Source organism: Nannospalax galili, unplaced genomic scaffold, assembly GCF_000622305.1.
Source record: "Nannospalax galili isolate Female #2095 unplaced genomic scaffold, S.galili_v1.0 scaffold380, whole genome shotgun sequence".
NCBI lineage: Eukaryota > Metazoa > Chordata > Mammalia > Rodentia > Spalacidae > Nannospalax > Nannospalax galili.
The window spans coordinates 6037671-6061002 of record NW_008348568.1 but is presented as its reverse complement, the minus strand read 5'-3'; the positions used below and the strand labels follow the sequence as shown (position 1 = coordinate 6061002).

At 47.5% G+C, this 23332-nt stretch overlaps 2 protein-coding genes across 9 annotated transcripts in view; one reads left to right on the top strand and one right to left on the bottom strand.

The window, feature by feature from the left end:
- The window catches only part of Fam49b (family with sequence similarity 49 member B), a 121203-nt gene extending 114172 nt beyond the window's left edge, over positions 1-7031 (top strand). For all 8 annotated transcript variants that reach the window (XM_029569538.1, XM_029569543.1, XM_008845475.3 and 5 more), the window contains 2 exons: positions 1689-1759; positions 4556-7031. In XM_029569538.1, the coding sequence (XP_029425398.1) occupies positions 1689-1759; positions 4556-4619 (135 nt within the window). In that variant the 3' untranslated portion in view covers positions 4620-7031. The remainder of the gene's footprint in view (positions 1-1688; positions 1760-4555) is intronic.
- A 4996-nt stretch (positions 7032-12027) lies between these two features.
- LOC103743936 (gasdermin-A-like) lies at positions 12028-20259 on the bottom strand. The gene is given in 9 exon segments (XM_008845499.1): positions 12028-12321; positions 12923-12996; positions 13991-14132; positions 14446-14621; positions 15282-15329; positions 16008-16113; positions 18409-18583; positions 19320-19506; positions 20040-20259. Coding segments are annotated over 9 exon segments (1422 nt in total).
- Positions 20260-23332: the final 3073 nt, after the last annotated feature.

Here is a 23332-nt window from a genome sequence, read left to right as displayed (position 1 = left end):
CAAACCACCTTATTCAACTATACACCCACTTCCCAGATGGCACTCTTCCATAGCCTCCCTCCCCCTACTAGAGCCCTTATACTCTGATATCCCTGCTACTGTCTGCTGTGTTGTCAGCACCCCCAGCCATTCCCCACTAGTTGTCCTTCTGGTGAATCTAGTCAGCCTATCTAGAAGTCTTTGTTTTAGGAGGGTCAGCTGTTCCTCATCTAGCAGCAATCAGTTGTCAATATTCCTTTAGATAAGATTGGGGTCTGCTGTTCATTTTCCCATTTCTATGCTGGGTTACTATGTGGGAGGCCCTTTGGTCACCCTGGGCAACAACTCAAAAGAAGGTATCTCCTATCTGGCATTGTTGCTTGTTATGTAGCCTTTAGCTATGCAAATGGACTCTTAAGAAATTTTATTAGCCCCTTTAATCTTTGATTATACTTTTCTTTTGGATGTTTAAGGCCATACAGTTGGCCCGGCTTGGGAGGAGGCCCTGGCTCCTTTCTTTTACCAGTTCCACCTATGTGAAGATAAGTCAAAGGTCCTGCTCGACCATGGTTGGCTTCGTTTCGGAAGCATGGAGGAAATGAATCCTCTGTGTTGATCCTCCTCTTTGTAGACTGGACACTGGTTCAAGTCCATCTGGTGGGGTCTCCTCGGCCTCCTTGATCAAGAGAAGAGGTGACCCACCACAATTACAGGACATTTTGAGAGATGCTCATAGTCCCCTGGAACTAGTCGACCTAGGAGGGCAAAGAGCAAAAACTGTCCTTTATATCCCTCTGACCAAATTATTATAGGCTTCAAAGTATGTCTGTTAAACATCCAAGAAGGTTAGTTCCACCAGTCTGGTACTTTTAATTACTGTGTGTCATGTATTTTCTTTCCCTGTTGTTGCTAGTTCAGGCCCTTAGCATTTGGAATCTCAATTGTGGAGTGCTAGCTTTCACTTATGTGAAGAAAAACAAGTTAGCATTAGCTAACTCCTGTGTGGTATCCCTGCCCCAGAGAGTTTACACTGATTCCCCCATGTGCCTCTGAAAATACTCTTAGGATGTCCCTTTCACTAACAGAGCAACTTAACTTTTGGAAATTAAGTAATCGAATCCTGGTACATGGTGGGTAGGAGACTAAACGTACATCTTTCTTGTTTTCAGAGCCTGTGGTGTTTCTATGCTACTGTGCTTTTTTACAACCAGGCTGGTCTCTAAATACCCCCTTCATTGAGTTCTGCTTTTGAGCTGCAGTATGAGTTCCTGCTGCCTGTGTCCATTTTAGATGAGTCACCCTGGCCTTCAGGGCTTGCTAGCTTTCCCTCCCAGCTCTGCAGGATTCCTATCTGTCTTTCATAGGCTGCTTCTACCTGGGAAGCTTGTCTTTTCCTAGAGCAGATCCATTCTCACCTTCAAGCAGCTGTGTAGCACCTTTTTCTGGATGTCTTCCCTTGTCAAAACCTTTGTTTCTCACTCTTGTGGGTAGTACTTTAGTTTGACTGATTCTCAGAAAGTTTTGTTTCACTGAGAGACTGAAAATAATATGTGGTCGTTCCTCCTGCTTCTAGGAATGAATAATTTGGCATTTCTAGTATGTAATCTCTTCCAGTTCTATAGTTGTGGTTTCAATTTGTTTTACTATTATGAAAATGAATGTTTTATAAAAAGCAGATATTTTACTTTTCCATTTTCTTTTCTCTGTAGATGAAAGGTTGTATCAAAGTTCTGAAGGACCAGCCTCCTAATAGTGTAGAAGGCCTTCTAAATGCTCTCAGGTGTGTATACTGAGCATGTCAGTTACTTAAGCAAAGTGATTGCCATGTGCATGTTTGAATACACCTAAAGGATATGAAGATATTCAAGCTGGAAATGGGAAGGTCTCGTTTTGCTTATTGGTAATGCCACCTCCAAGCAGTGAGCACAGCATTATGCAGTGAGGAACGTGTGTATAGATGAGAATGGCAGCTTCACATCCTGACTCTGAATTTTGGCTGTACTCTTTGTGCCCTGCCCCCCACCCCTTTTTGGTCTTTTTGAGACATGGTCTCCCTGTAGCCCCAGCTGACCTGGAACTGGCTATGTAGACCAGGCTGACCTCGAACTCACAGAGATCCCCCTGCCTCTGCCTGGCCCCTTTTTGCCCCTTTGAAGCAGGATTGCTTTCTTATTTTTTAGTATATGCTGATTGTGAATAAACTTAAAAACAGGAAACTTAAAGAAAAAGGAATCGTGTAATCTTAACAATGTTGAAATTAGCTAGTATTACCATTTTGGCATATAGCTTTCTAGTGGGTTTTTCCTCACACAGGTAGGTAATTATAGCTGTATACAAACAATTTCTTATGCAGTGTTTCTAATTCATTCTTTTTCTGTAATGCAGTATAGTTGTATTTCTGTATTCATGAACACATGTGTATGTCATTTTTGTATTTCATATAGTGAAAAGAAAATGATTAGTCATTATTTCATGTATTTTCTTAGTTTAGTTTCACTTGTTTTAGGTACTAAAGCTCCTAAGAATGCTGGATGGAATATTTTTTTTTCTTTTTTTTCAATGTATATTTTTTACTGAATTTTTGTGCACTTCATACAAAACATCTTAATCATCTTTATACTCCTCCATCTGCACCTCCCATAGCCCCCCCCCACCAGATTTCATGCATTTTGTCATATATGTTAAGGCCTGTTGAGTCAAGTTTGTATACCCAGATGTCCCTTAGTGCAAGTTCATCCACTAGAGTCTAGTCAGCCTATCTAGAGTCTCTCCCCTTAAAGAAGATCAACTCCCTTACCCACCAATAATCAGCTGTATTCTTTTTTTTTTTTTTTTTTTTTAAGTTTGTGTGTGTGTGTGTGCCCGCGCGCGTGCGTGTCCTGGGAGAGGGCAAACACAGCTCCTTACGTGCCACAGCACATTGCTGAGTAGAAACACTGTTAACCCTTCTACAGTGGAAAGCCAGTTTTTCTAAATAGTTCTTCATGGCCTTCTTTCCCACCCTGGCAACTTCCTTTTAGCCTCTGAGCACCTGTTATGTGTCAGGCACTGCTGTGTCTGTTCAGTAATATGAGAACAGTTTGTAAGTGACTACTTAGTAAAACAGTAGGTAGTTAATATCAGATATGTAATAAACATGTGTCTCTCTTCACCTTTCCAAAGATCTACTTGAGTACAGATTCATTGTAAATAAGCTTAACAGGAGTTGTTTAAATTCCTGTAGCATGGAGAGATCATCTGTGTATACCTACTTAAAATGATGTAGTCCTTGAAGAGTATATGTAAAATTCTTATAAACTAAATTCATCTGTTTGAATTATCTCCAAAATGCATTCCACATTTAAGAGTTGCACACCTGTCTCTGTTGTTACTAATCTGGTCCAAGTCTTGGATATTCTTTTACTACCTAGTAGCAGGTCCTGATTGATCATCCTGTAGCTCCCCACAGCACGCCTCCACATCAAAAGTCATCCTTTCAAAACGTAAATGAAGCCACCTACTTAGTGACTTTCATTGCCCTTGACCTCCAGATCCTGTACGCTGGTCACCACGTGTCCTTGTGAGCTATTTTCCTGCTCTGCAGTCTCTTCGTCAACTCTTTGCTCCCGGGCTTTCTGTAAGATCAGTGCCCTATTGGTTAGCAACTCTTGAAACAGTATGTGACACATTGTAGACTTGTTTACTGGTGGTGTTTTATTTAAAGGAATCCAGGTTGAATCCTCTTAAATTAGTCACTCAGCGTATTTTGTTTTTTGAATTCTGAGTTTGGATTTGCATGCTTGATCAAAATAAACCTATCTGGAAATGAGAAACTTGGAGAATTAAGATATTTTATGGGTGTGACAACAGTAGTTGAAGTATTTTTAGAGTCAAACTGTAAGGGGCCGGAAAGTGAGTAAATATCTAGGCTCTGTGGGCTTTTTGTTTTCTGTCATAGCTACGTAAGTCTTCTGTTGTGCCAAGGCTATGACCTCAGATAATACTTAAGTTAACCAGTTTGGGTATTTTCCAATGCCACTTTTTAAATATAATACTTTTATTATTTGAGGATTTCATACATGCATACAATGTATTCTGGTTTTATATGGCCCACTCCTCTTCCTCCAATATAACTTTTACATGCAAATAATTGAAATTTGAATTTCATATGATTTCATGTTAACAGCAACCTGTGTTTTAGACTTTTTTTTCCCCTTCAGCCATCCAAAATGTAAAATGTTTATTTACTTAACTCCCATGCCATTCAAAAATAGGTGAAGAACTAGATTTAGCCCATGGGCCATAATTTGCCAATCCCCTGGATAGAACTATCATTTTTCTGTCAATGAGAGGTTGCTGGTTGGTTCTTTCAGAGTTTAGCTAATCATTTCAACAGGTTAGTTGTGGCTAGGTGAAACAGCCAATGACTGTTGTGCTCCATATGTATGGGGAGGTAGGCAGTGCTGACCATGAATAGGATTCAAGTTGCAGTGCAAAGGCATAATTTTGTGAGAGATTTCCCTGGTCCCTGGTCCCATAATTATACAACCCAGTGCAGAATGTAATTTTCCAGAGCTCATCACTCTTTTTCTTTCAGGTATACAACAAAACATTTGAATGATGAGACTACCTCCAAGCAAATCAAATCCATGCTGCAATAACAGTTGTGGAGTAAGCACCTCCATGATGGAGCTCTGACAGTGTTCTGCAGTGACTGAGAATGCAGTTTTTAGTGATTGCAATTTCTATCTCAGTTATTCTTGCTGGTATTCTTTCCTCTGTTCCTCTTCCCACTTTTTTAATCATGTTCTTGTTCTTAAGACTTCTTTTCTGTGCCAAATCAGTAAAGTTATACTACTTTGAAAGGGATGTTGTCCTTTCAAAACAGGCCATCTAAGGCAGCTAATTATGCATTGCATTGAGGTCTCTACTGAGAAAAGTTCTGTGACTTGAACTAAATATTTTTAAATGTGGATTTTTTTTGAAAACTAATATTTAATATTGCTTCTCCTGCATGGCAGAACTGCCTATTCGCTATTTAAAACCCTCCATGACTTTATTTTCTACTGCCGCTTTTTCATGTGCAGCCAAAAGGAAAATGTTTAAATTAACTGTGTTGTACAAATGGTACCCAACACAAACTTTTTTAAATTAGTAAGACTTTTGTTTAAAGTTTTGAGTTTGCATTTTGACTTTTTTTTGTAAGGATGTATGTTGTGTGTTTAACCTTTATTAACTAACGTTAAAAACTGTGATGTGTGCGTAGAATATTACGTATGCATGTTCATGTTTAAGAATGGCTGTTGATAAAATAAAAATCAGCTTTCCTTTTTCTAAGTGTGGCTTGGTTTACTGAGGTTTTGTTTTAAGCCTTCTGAAGGTTTCACTGTGTATATTTTTATGGAATGCATATACATATTACATAATTTTTCCTTCTCTTAGAGGATAGCGGGGGGTTTTCAATTGTATTTTTCTTTACCGTTGTCTGTGTACATAATTTTAATTGCTTTTAAAACTGCTGTGTATAAGGCGACCAGTGATTGTGTCATAGACTTGACTTCTATTCTGATTTATTCTTGTATGGGCATAGAAGCAGAAGGAAAGCCACACTTTTTCAGTTCTCGGTTTCAGGAATGAAAGGGCAGCAAGGAAGCACAGGGTGTTTGGAAGGATGGATGATCAGCCCTTGACACTGGGGACAGTGAACAATGACTTCCCAGGAAGAAATCTCACTAGTGGCCGGAAGCTACCACATGTTTTAAGTTCATAAAATCTAGGTCATGAAGTCAAAATCTTATGGTTGAGAGAGGCTGCTTAAAGATTGTCATATTCAGTCTTGTCAGTAGTTTAATGGCAGGTTCATCTGACGGTGTGGTGCAGTTAAAATGGCTAACCATGAAGGAGAATCACAGAGGCTTCCCTCAGGACCTCCTTGACCATAGTGCCGGATATGGCACACACAGCACTTGGTGATCGAGTTCCTGCTGACTCTGTCCTCCTCCCGCCTGTCCTGCTTCACACCCCGTTCTCCAGCCAAGCTTAACTACTTGCTGTTTCCTGATTGTTCTTGCAGTGTTGCTTTGTAATTTTGGTCTGGCTGCAGCTGGACCATGACTGCCCTTCTCCCTCGTGTCCTCTGACCAGCACCAGCTCTCATCTTTCAAAGATCAGCTTCTGTTGCTTTCTCCTGAAAAACTCTTGGGATGATACAGGCTTTGTCTTCTAACAGTCTTGTAATGGGTTGAATGATGCACCCCGAAAAGATCATGCCTGGAACCTGTAAAGATGACCTCATTTGGAGAACAGGCATTTTCAGGTGAAATTAAGGACCTGGAGATGACATCATCTTGGATTAGGGTGGGTCCTAAATCCATTGACAAATGGTTTAAGAAAAAAGAAAGCAAAACAGACACAGACACAGTGGAGGCCCTGGGAGAATAGAGGCAGAGTGTCTACAAGCCAGAAGTTCCTGGGCCACGACCGAGAGAGGGTTGTGGAACAGTTCCGATCAGAGCCTCCTGAGGGAACCAACTCTGCTGATGTTTTGATTTCAGACTTCTATCCTCTGATGTGGTGGAAAAAAATAGATTTCTGTTGTTCTAAGCCACCTAGTTGGTGGTAATTTGTTATAGTCACTGTAGGCATCAAATATAACTATCTCACAAAGTAGTGTTGGTACTTTTGATGCTCTTGAGAATACAGTGTCTGAATGCTGAGGAGACGATGTGAGCTTTTTGTTTTCCTTTTTGGTCTCAAGGAAGGAGCTTGCACAGTACCTAAATCGGAATAGGTGCCAAGTGAGTGCTTGAATCGAGCGAATGAGAACAATAAATGGATTAGATGTAGTGATACCGCTGTGACCTTTTCAGGTAACATCATTCACATTCTGCATGTTGAAGATTAAATGGGAAGAAAAATCTTTTAACTGTAGCCTAGGGATCAGCAGCCCAGTCTGTGGGCCAACCCTCCTCCCTCTGTACCTACACAGCCTGTGAATTAAGAATGATTTTTAAAAGGTTTAAAAAAAAAAAAAGGATAACATGTTTTTTAAAAGGTTGAAAAAATATTTTGTAGCATGAGAAAAGTATATGAAATTCAAATTCCAGTGTTCATAAATAAAATTTTATTGAACATAGACTCCTCGTTCGTTTATTGTTATTTGTGGCAGGAGTGCAGTCCTGCAGTGTGATGGAGAAGCATCTTCCACCAGGGGAGGGGCACAGCCTCAGCGGCTGTCTCCATTCATGGAGCCCAGAGAGCATGGTGGCATCTTCTCACCTCCCAGGTCTGATCTCTGCTCAGGAGTCTGCTCTTGGAGTGATGGTTTCTGGGGCTGGGCACAGGCTGAGCAGAGGGCCGCAATGACCTAGCAGGGTCGGCCTGTCTCCTGCACAGAGGTCGGCCTGCTTTTCTGCTTGCAGGTCTTGTCCCCAGGCTGGCCTTCTTTCACCCTTTATGGTTTTCTAAAGTGTCTGTCAGCGCATGTCTACTTACCGTCTTTCCAGCCCATGTGTCCTGCTTCCCAAGAGTAGAGTGAGCCGTAGTGTCATCTCTGATACCAAACCATACCTTCTGTTTCTCCGCTGTTTCTGTAGCCCTCACCATGGATGAGTGGCACTTTTCAACTACTGTTTCCTCATATTTAGATTAGGGCTCTGGACTTATAATACTGAGCAAGTATTTTAGGCTTGTCATAGGACAAGCATTTGTGCTCAAATCTGGTCTTTGGAGTTTAAGTGTCTTTGAGTTGAAAATGCCATTCTGGTTTCATTTGAGATTGCAACTGCTACTCTAGAAATTCCTGTGAAAATGACCCAACAGAGCTCGTGTGCATATGTGAGCGTGGGAGGACCTAAACTATACTACTTTGTTGGAATTCTTTTCTTCCTTGTTGAAATGAGCAATGTGAAACATGATCTTTAATATTGATTGGTTCCACATCATCAACGGTGTATGTCTCATGTCCTGTCAGCAAAGGCAGTATTAATGGGCTCTGTTAAAGCATGGTTTAGTCACTGGGTTTCCTCCTTCAACTCAGTGTTACTTTGGTTAAGTCTCATGTGCCATCATTTATAAAGTGGGAGATACTCAGAATACCTCTCTAGAGTGTTCACAAGAAGCAAGCTGGCTAATGCCTGTAACATTTTGTAGGTGTGAGGGGCTCTGTTTGTATTCTGACCACCACAGTCTATATTATATTCCTGATACCCTGTCCACATGTTTTTCATTCTAATGTGCTGGTTCTCATTGTTTTGGGTGCTAGACAACCCTGCATAATCTTAATGAGCCCATGATAGATCCCATAACTGATTAATAAGAACTTCCTGTTTGAATGTAGTAGTGCCCTGAGTGGGCAGCCAATTGGCCTGTACACTTGAGACCTAAACACAGTTAAAGATTTTATTTTTAACTCTGTATATTTGTGTGAGTAGATGCACATGAAAGCAGCTCTGTGTGTGTGTCCGCACCGAGTGCAACTGCCACTGGAGGCCAGAGGAAGGTGCAGGATGCCCTGGAGCTGGAGTCCCAGGTCGTTGGGAGCCATCTGGCAGCCATCTGCTGGGTACTAAATTTGGATCCTCTACAAGAGCAGTACACACCCTTAACTGCTGATAAACCCCACTGTTTGTTTGTTTTTTTTTTCTAATTACTTTGCAGTGCTTGGGGTTGGAACCAAGGCCCATTTCCATTCCAGGTAAGTGCTCTACCCAAGCTCAGCCTCTGTAGATACTTTAAACAGCAATCTCCTGGGAGTGGTATGTTCCTTCAGGGAGCATGTTCACAAACTAGGTAAGTACTAAGTCTCTGTCCAGAGTCCCACAGGCTGTGTCCTAGGGCCACAAATGGAGGGCGTTCTGCACTAAGGAAGCCGCCTGCGTGAAAGTGTGTATCTGTATCGGCAGATATTCTCCAGTGTCAATTCAGAGTTGCCTGTTAAAATAGCAAAATCTTTGTAATACTGGTTTTTAAAAAATCCAAAAGACTAGTTCATAGTGTAGGAAAAATAGTACAGCTTTTCTAAGTCAGTCGGGCCTGGGCCACCTGGTAGTTGGCTGTGTCCTTAGGGGCTCTTCGGCGCCACCGAAGCTGTAGCCTCCTTGTCTGTAAAACAGTGTGGTGGTCCTGAGCCTCTCCAGAGGGCTGGTGCTGCTGCCGAGCTGACATTCCTCCGTCACAGGTTTGTGAAGCGCATAGCTTGTCAAGTTGCTAGGCTTTCACACCAAAAAGTTGAGTCACTCTGTGTCTGTAAAGCACATGGAGAGTCCACTTATATTTGGCATTTTAATGTGAAACAGTCATTTCCTGTCTTGACACTCAACTCAGGATCTTGAGGCCTTTAGACAAGCTGTTTCATTACTACTCCTCTGAGACCACTTCCACCCCCAGCCCCTGCCTGGGGAAATACTGCTGTTTGGTCAGTTTGCTTGACAGAGGTCCCAGTGCCTATTCAGCTCTGAGGATGCCCTGTCTTATTGCTACCAGCTTCTGTGACAGCAACCCTCCTCATCCTACCTCTGGTCTATAGAAGCTGTTGGGCTCAGAGAAGGGACAGCAGCACAGGGTACCCACAGGCACATCCACTACTTTCATCTCCCAGCTGCCGGGAAGACTAGCTCACCAGTACTACCTCCTCTGCTAGCCCCAAACAGATCTGAAGTCTGCCTTACTGCTGGAAGGTGATAGCCAAGGTCCATCTGTGAGCACTGTGAGGTGGGCTCTGGGAGGGTGAAGGGGTACTGTCTGTAAGCCTATTGTTCAAGTGACACAAACACATGGAGATAGTTTGTCCCTGTTACAGAGAACAAGGTCACAAGAGTTAAGAAACTTGCCAGGAGTCGCATAGCTCTTGATAGTCAGAGGCTCCCCGACCCCAAATCCGTTGGTTTGAGAGTCTTGCTTATTTCACCTCAGTTGGTAATGACAGAACCCTCGCTTTCCAGAATGAACCTGTTAGTGGTAGTGTTTATAGTCACATTATGGTCACTTCTAATTTCAGAAAATGATTGAAAGTTGATCTTAAAAAATAGATGACACATACGCAGGAACCACCTTGTGAACATGTTCGTGGTGGGGCACTTTCATTGCCTCTCTGCCCATTCCCTCCTGAGAACAGGACAAGTCCTTGGTCAAACTGAGCAGTGAAGTTGGAAGGCAGGGGAAAGGGGCTGGCATGAGGGTGAGGTGAGGTCAGGGTGTGGACCTGGAGCGGCTGCAGGGGCTGAGACTGCAGGAGAGGACTCAAGTAGACTGTTTGCAAGGACTCTATTCTATATCCTTAAAGACAGTAAAGAGTCCAAGTCACTGTGGTTGCCTCTCTGTACTTCCTGATGAAAATGGGGAGGGGTAGGGTGGCTGAACTTTCACGTTGATTGGCTGGAGTGGACCACGTAGCTGAGAGTGGAAAATGTCTGTTCTCATTTGCCCACAAGGAGGAGCCCTGGCCAGCACCACCAGGAAGTGCCAGAGGTGAAGTGTGACACAGTAGCTGTTCTCCTACATCAGAGCTCCCCAGACTTTGGAGGGTTTGAAGATTTCCTTGCCTGAAACTTTAGTTTTCATATTGCAGAGCATTAATGTACTGACGTGCACTCAGTATGTCACGTGTTTTAATAAGCTGCAGGTACCTCCATTTTTCCCCCCTGCAGGACGGTTCATATGTGTGCATAGGACCAAAAGGGTAAATGACCAAATGTCTATACTGGTCATTTATGGGATGTGGAATTAAAATGTTCTTTGGCCAGAAGTGCAGCTCAGTGGTACAGCCTTTCCATTTCTGAAGCTCTAGGTTCAGTCCTTAGCACCATACAAAAATAATCACACGTCTATGAAACTTAAAACAATGACTATTGTTTTGTTAACGTTTATCTTTAGAAAAGACTATATAAGGTGATTTTGTTTGGGGCCAGTGAGATGGCTCAGTGGGTGAGGGTGCTTGCTAACAGCCCAAGTTCAATCTCCAGGACTCACATGTTGGAGGGAACCCCCAAGATGTCCTTTATTCTCCATATTGGTGCCATGGCGCACACACACACACTGTAAAAAAAGATAATCTTGCTTGAACTGGGGACTATCAGGTGATGTCTGCCTTGAGTGCTGTCCCAGTGGCCTAGTAAAGTTTATTACTGTCTGCTAGCAAGAGATTTAAGAGCTCTAGGCTGGGACTGGGGGCCTGTGGCCCTGGCCTGTTGGCTGTAACACGTCCTTGGGCTTTTCCTCTGCATGGTGTCCATGCTCCTCACAGAGACACGGATGCACACAGGTACAGATTTACACGTTTTACAGATGCATACAGACATATACACTGACATAGATACAAGACACACACAGAGATAGACATACACAGATACACAAAACCACACAAACATACCCACACAGACACATACAAAGAGAACACCTTGTTGCAGAATGTGGGTTTTACCAGAAACTATCACAGAAGAAATCCATTTCTACAAGAGATGCTGAGAGGGACCCAGCCACTGCACAATCGGGGAGACTGAAAATGGCCTGATCTGGGAGGCAAGGGCTCAACCTCTGGTCTCTTGCTGAGGATTCCTCTCCTGCTCTGACATCCTGTACAGTCCCTGACAGGTGCAGTTGGGTGAGACCTGAGCAGCTTGACCGTATCTCTTACCGTGGGAAAATGTAGGTAAAGGAAAGATGCAGGGAGGTGCAAGGGAGGGCAGTTGTCTTGAGTCCTGTGTTGCCCCGGAGAGCAGCTTCCCCGAGTGGCATTATTCAGCTCAGCAACCCAAGACAGGAGCACTCCTCTAAGCATGTTATGTATAATTTTGAAAGTTCTCACTAGCATCCTGTGCCCTAGGAAATCTCACCACCCTCCTTTTACAGAGGCTGATTTCACAGGCTGGGAGTGGTCACCCAGCAGGACACTTAAGTCAGTTTTGGAGCTGGCCTGCACCGTTCTCAGGAAGAACCCTGACTCAAGCTATGGTCCTAGCTTAACTTGTTCTGGCCAGGTGTTTCTGATGTCTGGGAACCTGTCCTGAGTGCACTGTGGGGCTGTCATGAACTGTGCCCAGTGGGTCAGTTGATATCCTGAGCTTTCAGGAGTCAAGATGGCTGTAGGGACAGTCCCTCTTCAGGCACTGTCCTGGAGAGCCCAGGGCTGGGGCTAGCCAGCAGCTGCAGGCCTGTGAGGCACCCGTAGAGTGCAGAGAGCTGTGGCACCACTACAGGGTCCCAGGTGAGCTGGCAGCTGGGCTCCTCCAGCTCCAGCCCACAGCTCTGCACCAGGCTCAGGGCTAGGATCACATCCTCATTCTGCAGGCCCCAGAGGACTTCTGTTGGCAGAGGACAGGCTGCTCCCTCCATCTGATTACAGTTGGACTCCAGGATGCTTGACACCTGCAAGGAACAACTTGAGGATCACGGGCCACTAGGTCATTGGGTGGTGACACCCACCCTGGAGCAGGAGCCTGGGGCCTCTGCTCCCTGGCCACCGCCTTGAGGCTTTTGCAGTATAGGATTCAGTGCTGGGGATCATGCAGCCCACCTCCCCACCTGTACACAGTGCCCTTGGTTGCTGCTGGCTGGAATGAAGGCTTTCTAGCACTCCCCAGGCCTTTCAACCTTTGCCATTCTGCCAGGCTGCCCACCCCTTTAGCTTATGAGCTTCAAGACGTGACTCCCTTGGGTAACGCCTGTTTGAGTGCAATCCAGTGTTTCATTATCAACTGGAGCAGACAGATGGGACTCTTTCCCTTTGCATTCTCAGGCCTGGCAGAGACATTGAGTGGAATGGGTGTGTAAAACCTTCAGGATGCAGGACTGGGTGGGTTCCCTAGAAAGAGGCTTCTCAGAGCTGTCGACTGCAAGGCCAGACCCAGAGCCTGCTCCCTCTGTGAGTGGGGGCTGATGACAGGCTCTTGGAGATGGGCACCTGATCCTCTTCCAAAGTACCCTCTCTCTCCCTGCATTTCAATACCCCCTCCTTTGAAGCTCTCACCAGCTCCAGTTCCTGAGATAAGATTTGTCTCTCCAGGGACTGGGCCAACAGGCAGTGCTGGGGATCACTCAGTGCTGTGAGGGAAAGAGGAGGTTCAGAAATGGAAGAGACCACAGGTATTCTATGTTGTGTCCCTCATGGGCTCTGATGGAGGAAGGACTGCACCTCGGGAGCCCTAAGGTGGGGAGAAGCCCCACTGGGTCTTGGCACCTCCGAAGCCATCTTTCCCAAGAGGTTCTGGAAAGCAGGAACACATCACTCTGGAGCGGTCCATAAGGGCTGGCATTGAATTTCACAAAGGGTTTTCACATGTTCAAGCTGTTCCACTGTCGGTGGCCTTGAGCAGTGGGTTAACCAGGGTTCAGAAACCCTTGGCCAGGGCTACTCAGAGTGCTAGTGCAGACCTGGTGCCAGAACCCCAGCTAGCTTGGCCCAGATTTGCCCCAACCTTGGAAAAAACAGCATCCTTCCAGCATGTCTAGCTCTGCTTCCCACATGACCTGGGGCCTCTGTATTTCATCTCCTTTTCTCCAGGAAGATGTTGGGTACCTACTCTTCACAGACATGTATTCAAGAAGAAGGCATGGTTATTCTGTGTTCCAGGCAGGGAACAGTCAGTACAGAGGCTCTGAGGCAAGAGTAGGTCTGACTTGTTCCAGCGACATCATGTAGTGGTTTGGGCTAGAGTGAAGGAGCAAGGAGGAAAATTGAGGGACCTTGCAGGGCAGGTGGGAAGCTGTTGTCTCTGTGGAACCCCTGTCTCCCTGTGCCTGGTGGAGCTAGTGATGGGCTGAGTCCCTGAAGCAAGGCTAGCTGCAGAGAGAAAGTAGTGGACACAGAGTGCAGGGCACACGGGTCCCGATTGTCATGGAACCTTTAGGGATGAATGGAAGAAACTTCATTGCCAGCCCCTAAATCTGGCTGGTTCTCACCCAGAACTATTAAGAGGAAAATTCTGGGATGTCGGTGAAGTTCCCAGCTTCAGCAAGCCCACATCTGAGTAACCCAAGCTTCAACAGACCTCCTTCCCTCTGGGGTCTCCTCATAAACTCTGGCCCTTATTCTTACCTGCTAGGGCTCCAAGAATGTAGAGGATAGCCCTGCCTCGTGAGGATGATATGTTGCCAGTGGAGTCCTGAAGCATGCTTAGGATGAAGCCTCCAGGGCCCCCTAGATGTCCCAGCAACCCAGTATCCATAGCCTGTTCCAGCTGTAGGGAAAGGATGAGGAAGAGTCCCTGTGTGTGCATGCTACCACTGGAGGTCTTGTTCCCACTTCTGGGAGCCCATGAGGATGCAAGGAGCCAGGGTTTGGCTTGAGCTTAACTGAACCAGCCTCCTCCTCATAGGTGGGCTGATTGGGGTTTGGGCTTCTGTCTATGTCAGTAGTTGACACTGAGATTTGCCTTACCATCCCAGCTGTGTGCTTAGAAGATGCAGGGCAGCCCTGTCAGCTGAGGACATGCCTATACACCCTGCTCCTGTCTCTTCTGCCCTCTCTCTGATCAGGCACCTTTGCCTCACCATGTCCTCCAGCACCTGGAGTGTCTGACGGTCTTGGAGCAGCTCCTGGAAGGTACCCAGCAGTGTGTCCCGTAGCTTTGGGGACAGTGTGGCCAAGTCCTGCACCTGGACACCTGCTTGGCCCTGCAGCCCCCCGAAGTCAGGCTCCTCTTCTGGGTCCTGGCTGAAGGCTATGCCTGTAGAGACCAGGTGGGCAACCACTGGCTCTTATGCCCAGCCACATGCCCATGGGTCCTTGGTGCCCCAGCCTCCCTGGCCTGGGATGTTCAATGTCACAGGCATGGGCCTGTGTGGCTACCATCACACAGCATACACCATCTGGGCACTTCATTCCTTTCTTCACTCCTTCACCAGGCTTTCCAGAGCATCTCCCCGCACAGGCAGTCGTAGGTCTCAGCTGGCCTTCCGGCCTGCCACCCTACTCCTTTCCTTCTCCCCTCCCCGACCCAGTGCTTCTGCAGAGGGAGCACAGCCACACCTAGCTTTCTTTTCTAGGGCTGCAAGGCTTCTCTGATCCTGAAACCCCTGACTGGCTCAGGCCCAGACTCTGAGATGACTCATCTTCTAGACTGACTGGAGAGACAAGCATCAGCCTCCCATGTATGGATGAGGGAACCAGGGGTTGGAACAGGCATGAGGCTCCCACACTCAGTATGGACAAGGGTCCCAGAGCTTGAAACAGGTGTGATTCTGCACACACCTGCTGGCGTTTCTGAATCACCACCTGTAAGGTGGAGTCACACCTCAGATGACCACATGGTATTAGGAAGGGACCACAGAACCATGTCAGGGCAGTCTCTAAAGGGGAGTCATGTACTTTGGGTAGAGTCACTTACCTCCCCTGGTGTCCCTGCAGAGCCTCCCATCAGAGAGGTGAAGGACAGCTGCTGTGGCAGAGCAGGGAAAAGTACAAACCCAAGAACAGGTGGTCAGGAAGCCCCAGCTTCAGTGCTGGCCAGCAGGGGGCTGTATTCTACACGGTTATTGCACATGGCCTCCCAAGCCACCTGAGCCCTGCTGTAGAAATTGCTACAGTGATATGGCCAGGGTCACACAGGTGGCTCCTAAACATACGTTCTTCCCTCTCATGAGGGCGAGGAAGCTATTTCAGTCTCCCTCCTTCCCCTACCCCAAGGCCAAGCTTAGAGATCCAGTGGCCAGAGCTGGAGCTGGTACCACTGAGGCAGTTTCCTGATGTGACTGGTTTTAGACATGGTTTGGGGGAACAAGGCCTACTGTGTTTCTCTGCTCACTCTCTGGCTACAGGTAGGCAGACACTTTGTGAGACTTTGTCCCAATTAGATAAAAAGGGCACTTCCTCTGGTAGAATGTTGCCATACCCTAGGGCAAGCAGGGACAGGCTGGGTTTTCTACAAAAGTCAGGTCTCTTTAGGTGCTGCAAAGAGGAAGACCTGGCCAGCTCATTAGCTCATTGCTCAGGTAAACAGGTGGGGGTGAGGGATAGGGGCATTGTAGAGGTTCCTTCTTTCTGTTTGTTCCTCACAGCTCTCAGAGATCTGACTGGAGGAGTTGGAGTGGGGGACCGGGGGTGGGGGGCTTACCCCAGCCATCTTCCTCCACCACCAGCTACAGAACCCTGTAGGCCAGGACACTGCCCTGTGGGATTCTCACCATTTTCTCTGTAGCCATGTGGCTCTGCCCCTGGACCTGTGAGGGAGGCAGGGAGAACAGGACACCAGCTCTTGGGGCTCCAGAAGCTTCAGGGTCAGGTTTGGGAGGCAGATAGAAGAGCTGCCAGGGTCCCTCTTTATGACAAGATTTTTTGGTCAGGAATGGGCTACAGGGGTTGAAGGCCAAGGTAGGTGGAAGGTGGAACAGAGAGACCCTCCACGTGCAGCAAGAACAGCATTCTGTAGAACGTGTTGCATACAAGGTATTTTCAGAAAATAGCTCAAGGCGTTCTAGGCTCAAAACAATGTACCTTTGTTTGATAAAGCTTTAAGAAGTCCCACAACAGAAACATCAGTTTGCTCTGTCCTGTAATGTGTGTTCCAGAGTGTAGTACATTCACTATGGGAAAAGCTGAGGTACAGGCATGGGGTGTGGCAGCTGCACAGACTCCAAGTGGCCACCAACTCCTTCTCTCCCATTTTCCACGTGAAGAACGAGGTACAGAGAAGGGAAGCCATGGGACAGAGGAGTTGGCCCTGAAAGCTGGGCTTCCCTGTCTGCATGGCCATTTCCATCTTCCCCATGGGAAAGAGCTACTTATGAGCACAGAAACAGAGCCCCTGCATCTGCAGGTACACGGCTGTCCTGAATACAGGTCTCCACATGCAGCACCTTGCAACAAGATGTGGTCACATAGCCAAGTTTTGGCTGATGGGACACACACAAGAAGTAGCATGTGCAAGTTTGGGGTGAGGGAGGGGACATTGTTCCCTTCCCCTCTACTGTTGGCTGGGCTTATGGGCACAATAACTGTAGCTACCACAGCCATCCTGGCCCATGAGGTGGAAGTCATACGCAGATGGTGGCAGAGTAACAAAATAGAGATTAGATCCCCAAGGACAGCAGTCTACCCCTGGGGCTCTTTGGGTCTTGTCTGTATTTTTGTGTAAGGGAAAAATACTTTTCTTGCTTTGAGCCAGCATTATTTTGGAATTTCCCATCACTCACCGGTAGAGAACTGAAGGTCCTGGGACTCTGGGTTGTAGCACTGCAAGTCCTGTGTCTTGGGAAAGCCCTAGTCTTAGGCATTCTAGGAAGGTTGGTCACCCTACCTAGAACCCAATCCCATGACACACTCAGCATCTCCATGTATTGAGAGATCAGCAGTAAATGTTTAACCCCAAGGCAGTGCCCCTGCCCTGTTGCATGAGATTCCTATCCTTTCACATCTGAGCAAAGGTGTGTATGGGGGGAGGGTCCTGAAGATTGTCATCTGCTGAAGGAACGTGGGGTTAGAAGTCCAGCCATCTTCTGCATTTGCAGGCCATGCTGCCATTTAGTTGGCTTGAGCAAATATGGGTTGGATGCATTGCTCAGGCTTAAACTTGGGCAGTGTGGTCCTCAGCAGAGAACTGAGCTTCTTTGTGCCCTGTTTTCTCATGGAAAGAACAATCATAACGTATATACCTCCTGAAATCATCAGGATGTAAGGTCTGTAGAGTGCTTCCAGGTAGCACTCCATTATGGTACCAAGGCTCCCCTAAGGTGGTCCTTACCTGTAGTCACCTGCATTCATCAGATGCTGAGCAGCTGGAGCCATCTGTGTCTGAAGTCCCCGCAGTGAGCCCCTGAGCCCTACGCTGTGTATGTGAGACCCAGCCTTCCTGTTTGACAGTAAGGAGGCAAAGACTATGACCCAAGGACAGAGCTGGCCTAGATGCCAGGCAGAAAGGTTGTCATCACTCACCACGGGCCGCACACCTGCCACACTGCAGCGGTCATCACCTGACTTCATTCACAGGAAAACTTAGAGAATCTCATCTTGTCCAATGTCACACAGTGGCCAGGGGCAGAGCCAGGGTTTGTACCCAGGTGTGCCCAGCTCCAAAGTGGATGCAAATCCTCTTACATTGTGTTACAGAAATCATCTGGAAAATCTCAAGCAATGCCAGTGATGAGGTGTTATTCTAGACCAGTGATAAACAACTGGTGCCCACAGGTGTCATGTCTGTTTCTGTCTCCAGGTAGCTGGGAGGCTGAGGTAGAAGGATCACTTGAGTCCAAATGGGCCTCAATACTCCGAATCAAAACAATAGGAGAGAGGAAGTGAGGGAGGGAGAGAAGGAAAGAGGAGGGAAGAGAGACAACAGAAATTCCAGAAAAATACCTCTCAGGTGATGGAAATATGCTGGCAGAGTTGAGACCATGCACACACCTCCAAGGATTCCATTCACTGAGATGGAGTGACTTTCTGGTAGGCTGCCCTCTTGAGATTGTTGTTCAGTATTACAACCGTGCTTCCCACCCACTCAACACCTGCACACTACACACCTGAACCTGGCCCAGCCCAAGGAGGGACAGCTGCCCGGCTCCTTGCACTCTGCTTTGGCTCTGAAGCGTGGCATCCTGCAGGCTCTCCACAGCCTCAGTCACCACATACAGGCTCTCCCTCTCCTTCCGACTCTGCAGCTCCCGGAGGAAGGAGGGCCTGGGAGATCTTAGTTTCCTAGAAGGTAGAAGTAGAGCAGAAGAGGGAGGGGGGGTCTCTGCCTCTGCCCAGTTCAAGAGTCCAGAGTCTTCCCAGGCTTATCCCCCTGTGCGCTGATCTTAGCAGCTAGGGGGAACAGTGGGCTGGCCTGGCCAGGGATGGACCATGACTACTCTGTTGTCTAAGGTGAGAGGAGGGTTGCCAGAAAAAGGGAGAAGCTGAAGAAAGCCTGGGACATAGCCCTTCTACAAGGTTTCAGATGTTCAGATCAGAGGCAGAAATGAGATTGCATAAAAAGGCATATGTTATTTGTCCCATATGACATTTACATTTTTGGAGATAATATTAACATTGATTTGAAAGCTCTAAATTGCTAACCCTGGAAACCTGGCACCACTGAGCTCCTGGTACTGCCTGGTGACTCCCACAACAACTAAGTGGCTACCAGTTTCAGGTGGGTGTGTCTCAATTTGTCATTGTTGCACCACTCCCTCTTGCTTCACACTCCCATGGTTCTGTTTCCTTCCCTGGCTCTGGGTACATCTGGCCTGACACCTCTGACCTCTTCCTGGGTCCAGGGCTTGCTCCCACAGGTCTCCTGCAGTCCTAGCCTGCTATCTCAAGTGTTTCATGAGGCTTCAGGCTGGCAGAGCGCTTTGTTTTTTCCTTATTCAAACCTGGGGTGGGTGAGGGGAGTATGCCCTCTGATCCCAGCCAAGAGCCCAGCTGCCCACAAACCTGCTCTGACCCTCACCTTTTCTCAACCAGCTTCTCCCAGGTGTGTGGGGAAACCCAGAGTGTCTGCACAGCCATGGCAGAGATGCAGGTAGCCCCGGTGCTCCCTGTCACCTGGCCCTGAAGCCCAGTGCTCAGGCTCACAGCTCCGGATCCCCCTCCTGCCACCTTCTCCCAGATGTGGATGGGACTGCTGCGGTTCACCTCTGTGGAAAGAGAGGCCCAGGCTACAGGCCTTAAAAAAGAAAATGCTGGGGGTCTGGAGAGATAGCTTAGTGGTTAAGAGCACTGACTGGTCTTGCAGAGGACCTGGGTTCAGGTCTCAGTGCCCACATGGCAGCTAACAACCATCTGTAACTCCAGTTCAAGGGTATCCTGGCCTCTATGGGCATTTTATGACAAGGATGCACTTATACACATGCAGGCAAGACACTCATACACATAAATAAAAATAATAAATAGAATATTAAAAAGAAAATTCTGCAATGAAACCCAGTATTCATATGCTAACTTTAAAAAAATTTTAAGAACTGAAATAACATGATTGTTCACCATGATTTTCACAGACGGAACACAGAAAGAAATGGCCTATCCTTCTCCTACACATAGGCCACATGGCACTGTGGGGGCCATGCACCTATCAGGCTCACCCACTGATCTCTGAGTGCCTGGTTTTTTCTGCATGTTCATCCTCCTCCTTTGGGAGTCCTGATCCACTCTACAGCTCCATAGATGATACCTGGGACCGGACAGCAGGGGTCCAGTATATCCAGGAGGGAGAAGTCCGTGGGAATGAGCGGTGTGTCCCAAGGCCAGAGGTGCTGCCTGTGCTTCTTCCTCACCAGGCAGAAAGGATGCAGGCGCCTAGCACTGTTCAGGCTGTCCACCGGCACCAGCTCGCCCTTCCTGCCCAGCTCTCTCACCAAGCTCTTGGTGTTCCTTGCAAACAGGGATGACATGTTCCCTGAGAGGCAAAGGGGCATTATTGTCATCCAGGGCTGTGCAGGCCCCAGGGATGGTTGCCAGCAGGGCTGCACTAGCAACAGAAGAGTGATGAGCCCAAGCCCGCTGCCCTAGTCACACCTGATCCAGCTCTAGGTTCCAATCTGTGATCTTAAAGTGGAAGTCACAGGTGGCCCAAAACACCCTGGAAACCTCCTATAGGTCACCACTGTGGGCAGCACCAGACCATAAGTTCGAGGCCATAGACTCGCATCTATAAGTGACAGCCTCTTCTGTGGGATCACAGTGAGCACTAGAGTTAATGCCTGTAAAACACTTCAACAGCTGGCGCGTGTCTACAGACTAACTCTTTGCATTCTGGCCTCCTTTTCTTTCCCAGAAGCATAGGGGACCCAGGAGTGGTGTACAGATGGAGGACATGGGCTGGGAAAGGAACAGACAGCCCAGTCGCCTTCCCTGACCTTATACAAATTTCTGGACGGAAGGATCTAAGATTAGACGCAGTTTCCTCTCGGGTCCCAGGGACATTAGGTCACGTGTTTTTCACTGCACTGACGTCGAAGTGAGGGCCTGCAGCAGGCACTCGGGAGCCACAGGTCTGCTGCACCTGTGCTGGTTGTGGATCTTAGGATGAGCCTTGGGCAGCTGTGGGAAGAGAAAAGAGATTAGTGCACTGCAGGGCAGGTGAAGCCGGTACCTAGCGGTGACTGGGCAGCTGGAGAAGAGCGCACAGTCCTGGTGAACGCAGGAAGTGCAGAGTCCGCGTCTCTGGGGCAGTGCCTAGGTCCCACAGGTATTTTTAGGGGCTCTGAGAAATGTATGAATTTGTTTTAAGCTCAGAGGAAGGAAAAACCTTTTAGACCCGAGAGACCTTCTCGATACTAAATAAATAAATAAATTGATGTATTATCACAACAGTCTTAAATGATAAAATTTTAAAATGTAATTTTATTGTATGAATGTTTTGCCTGCTTGTATATAAGTACACCCATGCAGGCAATGCCTCTCTCTCCGCAGGCCAGAGGGCTCTGAATTCCCTGGAACTGGCAGTTGTTAGCTGCCATGTGGTTGCAGGAAAAAGAACCTGGGTCCTTTGCAGGCGCAGCCAGTGGTCTTAACTGCGGAACCATCTCTCCCGCCCTTAAATGATAATTTTTAGTATTTCTATGGCAGAAGGGCCTCACTAAGGCGAAAGCACCTGGGTCTCCCAAAGTCACCTGCTTGGGGACCAGGATGCGAAGTGGACTTGTGCTCCCTGGTGTGCAGGGGCTATGGAGACAGCCCACAGGGCAGCAGAGGATGTGCTGACAGGGAGGGATGTGCAGGCAGGAGGGAGGCCAGCTGAGGAGTCAAGGAAGACCGCAGGACAGCTGCCAGCCCAAGGTCGGGGATCTGCAGCCTTCCAAGGACCTGGCACTCTGAGACTTAGGGTCTCCAAGGCGGTTGGGCGGTTGGGCTCGGGAGGGATAGAGAGGTGGGATGCGAACTTCCTGTGCACCTCAGAGTGGCCGCTGGGGGCGCCGCCTGACCGGCCTCCTACCGGATGCTGTAGACGGTAGGCCTGCACTACCCGGGCTCTGCGCATGTGCAGGCGGGTGGAACTTGGACCATTGCTCCAGGTGGTAGGATTCTTGCCCTGCCCCTGGTGGATGGGTCCTTCCTCAACCCTGACCAGCCCTGCTTGACCCCTGAGTAGACTGCTCTAAGCTGGTTTTGTTTCAGTTACTGTGCCTGTCCCCGCCCCTGACCCTTGCTCGCTCTCCCGTCTCTCCACCCGCCACCCATAGACTAACACAGAGTAATGACTTCTGGGGTAGACTGCTCTAAGCTGGTTTTGTTTCAGTTACTGTGCCTGTCCCCGCCCCCGACCCTTGCTCGCTCCCCCCGTCTCTCCACCCGCCACCCATAGACTAACCAGGTAAATCTTAGTTTCAATCCTGGTGCCTACTCTTATCTCACGAGCTTTGGAAAATTGCACCCCAGTGAGTAAGAGCATGCTCCTTATGGAGCGGGGATTCTGCTCGTTATTTTAGTAATTATTATTATTGTATTAAGTTAACATCAAAGCGTGGGTTTCATCTTCGCACTTACATTCACGTGCCTTTTTTTCCTTGTTCTTATTAATTCCTCTGGGATCCTGCCTTTCTGAGAGGGTGGAAGATTGTCTCTTCTGATCCTCTCTTGAAGAGTGAACCGGTAAGTTCACTCCACTAAGTGCAGTGAACTTAACCCCCCTTCACTCCACTAAGCCACAACAAGAGATGAAATTTTAAACCCGTTTTAAAAATAAGGGTCATTTGGTTGAGAGAAAAACTACTGGAACTGCTTTGTGGGGGAAAGGACATGAAACAAATTTTTATTTAATTTTCATTTTATGTATGTGTTTTGCCTGTGTGTGTGCATAGGTGTGTGTGTGTGTGTGTGTGTGTGTGTGTGTGTGTGTGTATCACATGCATACAATACCCTAGAGGCCAGAAGAGTGATTCTAATCCCCTAGAATCGGAGTTACAGAAGGTTGTTATCTGCCATGTGGGTACTGGGACCTGAACCCTGGTCCTCTGCAAGATCAGCCAGTGCTCTTAACCAGAGTCATCTCTCCAACCCTTATTTATTTTTGAGACAAGGTCTCACTATGCACTCCCACCTGGCCTGGATCTCGCCGTATAGACCAGGCTGATCTTGAACTCATGGAGATCCTCCTGACTCTGCCTCTGAGTGCTGGGATTAAAAGTGTGTGACACCATGACCAGTCTCAAATTATTATTATTTTTTTTTTCAAGGAGCAAAAGTGACCTAAGGGGCAAGGACAGGAATGTCAAAGGAGGGAAGAAGACAGTAAGTTTCAGCGAGCTGACTTTTTATGAGTCCCCTGTAGGTCCTGGCTGCCTGCAGTGTGCAGTCACAGTAGAAGCTCTAAAGGAGCATTGGGTTGCTCCTAAGAGAACAGAGACCACAAGGAGAGCAGAGAGGAGCACACAGCTGGCTGAGCACACTGCAGGTGACCTGCATCTCCCAGGAAAGCACAACTCTCCCTGGCTGCTCACTGTGCCCTACCAGAAACAGGAGAAA